Genomic DNA, 3694 nt, shown 5'->3' with positions numbered 1-3694 from the left:
CCTTTAGGTTTTTATAAGCCGGATCCTGAGAACCCTTAAGGCAACAGACAATACTCTCCTTGTAATTGCGCATTTGTTGCCCCATAGTGGATTATCGCAGCACCTAGTATCTCGCCAACGTTGTGAGATCTCAGGCTGGGTAACTTGTATCTAACCGTTTCGGTAGCTCCGTGCTTTTTGCCAACCTCTCTCTCTCTCTCTACACGCGATGAGATAGCCTTTATGATGTACTCGTCGATCACACAACTACATAGAAAGCCATGCTTTCCTGCCTAATCATGTATATTCATGTATATGATGACACATCACACACTGGATGCTGCACTTCTGGATCGATGTTGTGCCCATGTATAGCCTACCCAGCCACACCTTACCTAATCTTTCTCAATATTTAACGAAAGGCAAACAAATTCTAGCTGGCCAAAGGAACAATAGTCCCAAGGATCAGTCCAAGAAAAAGCAGATATGTAATACTTCGTCCTTGTTCTTTATCTCGGCCTGATCTAACTGCGCCACCACGGGTAATATCATGTCCCTCTTTGTTAGAAGGGGTTTGTCCCTTGGGTTCAGAAGACTGAGGCGGTTGCGCCTTGGCTTCGGGGGGCGGGGGTGGCTGCGCGACATGCCTCCTCTTAGAGCCGGGTTTGCACATGGGCAAATCATCGGGTGGTGGAAGGAGGATGGAGTCAGGCGTCGTTCCGTTCTCCACCGCAAACACCATGCCGAGCCCCATGGGAACGTGCGCGTCCAGGTGGCAGTGAAAGAACCACATGCCTGCATAAAAGCCCAAATCATTTAGCCCAGCAATTCGTCCCACAGACCTATACTCCCTCCATCTAAAAACAAGTGTTTCATTTTTATCTAGATACGGATATATGTAGATGTATTTTATTTAGAGATACATTCGTATCTAGATAAAGTTGTGACAGCTATTTTAAAACCGAGGAAGTATTATTATAGCCGAAAAAGAAAGAGGGCGCGCCATAACCTGGATTGTTGGCGAGGAAGCGAATGACGACCCAGCCACCCGTGGGCACGGCGATGGTGTTGCGCGCCACGGGGTCGACCAGGTTGTAGGCGCTGGTGTTCCCCGGTGTAAAGGTACCGAGCCCCTGCGCGAGAACGAAGAAGTTGAAGCCGTGGAGGTGGATCGGGTGGTTTTCCGACGGCAAGGCCACCGGGTTCTGGAGCACGATCTCCACCGTCGAGTTGTAGGGCAGGCTCCTCACTTTGGTCCCCTCGACCATCGCCGTGCCGTTGGGCGGCACGCCGTCCGGGAAGTCGGCCGTGTACACTCCAGGGCTGCCGTCAAACTGCGCCTCCAGCAGCGACATCTGTGTCGGGAGGCGGAAGGACACGCCGTTCATCGCTGCCGCAAAGGCTTTGCCCGTGCAGCTGGTCTGGGTCGCGTCGCACGGCAGCTGGCCGAGCCCCAGCTCGATGGTCATGCTCACGTCCACCGGCGACGGGACCGCCGCGGGCAGGCCCCTCAGCCCGAAGTAGAAGGCGTTGGCCGTCGTCGTGTCGAAGTTGGTCGGCATGGTGGGCATGGCGGGAGTGGCGGTGGCCGACGTGCCGTTGTAGAGCAGGATGGCCGTGGCGGTGGAGTCGTCGTCGGTGGTGGCTACGGTGGATGGGGACAGCGTGTCGTGCGGCTCCACCGCCATGTAGTAGCTCCCCGGCGCGGCGTCTGTGAAGATGAGCGCGTCCACGGAGTTCCCCGGCGCGAGCACGAGCGTGTCCGTGGTGTAGTTGGCGGTGTAGCACGCGTCCACGGCCACCACCGTGAAGTTGTGGCCGGCCACCTTGAAGAAGAGGTGCGCGTTGAGCGCGGCGTTGATGACCCGGAGCAGCACCGTCGTGTTGGGTTGCACCACCGCCGTAAACGTCTCATCTACAGAACCATCAAATATTACAGAACTTTTCATATACGGTAGTAACTGCCAAAAATCTATCACAATCAGCAGTTCAAGCACATACTTGCGCACTGGTACAGTTGGCCGGTTAGACCGTTAACGGTGTACGCGTCGGACTGGATAGGACGCTGGCCGGACATGACGGCGTCGTTCTCGACGTCGACGACATTCTGGCTCCACCACTCGCCTGAACACCAGACCTCACCCACAATCAGGATATGCCAAATTCCATCAATCGAACAATAGACAGCAAGAGGATCGGTGTTATTACCAAGTACGATGGGGACTTCTTGGTCGGGCATGGGGAAGGGGTAGGCGTTGCCGTTCCTGGGCCTGACGATGAAGGCGCCGTACACGGTGGCGCGAAGGAAGGAGGAGTGTGCGTGCCACCACAGCGTGCCCTCCTGCCCGGTGACGTTGAACCGGTAAATGTAGGAGCTGTTCGGCTGAATGGGGCACTGTGTCACCATGCTCGGCCCGTCCGCCCATGGCGTCCCTAGCTGCATTATGCCGTGCCTGCCATGCTCAGTTCATGATAACATGGTTTTAGAGTCAATTGGATATTGCCGAACACCGAAACAGTGAGACAGTCGTTTTTGCAGACAGCGTTAAAAAATAAAGACTGAACTGAAAACCGTTGGTTCTGTTCCTGGTAGAATGAAATAAAGACTGAATTGAAAACCGTTGATTCTGTTCCTCGTAGAATGATACTTTTAGCTACTTTCTGTCTGAACTTCGTTGGTTACGTTTCGTTGTTGTAAACTCGTAAGCAGACTTCGTCGTCTGTACTGTCTACACTTGTCTAGTATTAAGATGAGCTCACATACAGTTAACGGCTATGTCTCGGCAGGTAGGGTGTCATCTTCAGAACTTTCCCTCTCGGCTAATAGATATGGCCATATGGGTACGGCTGCTAAAAATAATCAGACAAACTAATCCCAGAAACTAAACTGCATATCAGACTGACACCTCAAGGATCCTGTGAACTCGCTAGATGACAGCGGTTCTCTCACGCCAGCACACAACAACCGCAAAAGTTAGGAATGGCTAGACCAACTGAAGCACAGGGATTTACCAGTGGATTGTTAAGTTGTAAGGTGAACTGTTGATGACGTCCACGACGACCTCGTCCCCTTCGAACACATCTATCGTTGGGCCTGGAAGCTGGCCGTTCACCGCTATAATGTCAGTGCTGTTGCACAGCTGATTAATTCGCATGCTCTGCACCTGATAACAAACAGACAGAGGAACAAGCCGTCAGACAAGGGCTACTGGATTGGACTGAACTGCATTGCAAAGTGAAAGATTTGGTGGTATATCTGATCAAAACAAGTATAGAACTCTCCTAACACAACTAACATCTACATTTCATCCCAGGTCTAAAAGTTCTCTTGTTTTCCCAACATATTTGCTTCTGAATTCTATAAGTCAAGTGCGTACATAGCATGCTTGATGAACATATATGGTCATGGCGAAGTTACTATCTCTCTTGTTGCCAGAAACTTCTATTCTATGAACTTCAGATGAACTGAGTGATGAAATCTAACTCGAGTGGATGGAGAGAAGATAAGAGATAAGTACTGTGAACGTGTAGTTTGCAGTCGCCGCCTCCGCCACCGAGCTGGCAAGAAGAAGACCGAGCGCCAGCCACAAAAGCTGCGCCATGGCAGGACACCGAGGTTGAAGACGATTCATCGTGAGGTGTCGGGGAGGGAAAGGCAAATCTTTCTTGTTGTCTTGACGGGCTACTTGTATAGCTTATAGTCTTCTAAGAAGCA

General features: G+C 51.8%; 1 protein-coding gene across 1 annotated transcript; it reads right to left on the bottom strand.

Moving 5' to 3' along the window:
- Positions 1-238: 238 nt before the first annotated feature.
- On the bottom strand, positions 239-3694 carry LOC127344443 (laccase-7). The gene is made up of 6 exons (XM_051370718.2): positions 3498-3694; positions 2992-3143; positions 2188-2432; positions 1981-2103; positions 989-1894; positions 239-774 (listed from the first exon to the last, which is right to left on the bottom strand). Exons 1-6 carry the CDS (start codon positions 3609-3611, stop codon positions 413-415), a joined length of 1902 nt encoding a protein of 633 aa, XP_051226678.1. The 5' UTR covers positions 3612-3694; the 3' UTR covers positions 239-412.

Source organism: Lolium perenne, chromosome 3, assembly GCF_019359855.2.
Source record: "Lolium perenne isolate Kyuss_39 chromosome 3, Kyuss_2.0, whole genome shotgun sequence".
Lineage (NCBI taxonomy): Eukaryota > Viridiplantae > Streptophyta > Magnoliopsida > Poales > Poaceae > Lolium > Lolium perenne.
The sequence above is the reverse complement of the archived record's forward strand: the minus strand, read 5'-3'. Positions and strand labels throughout refer to the sequence as shown.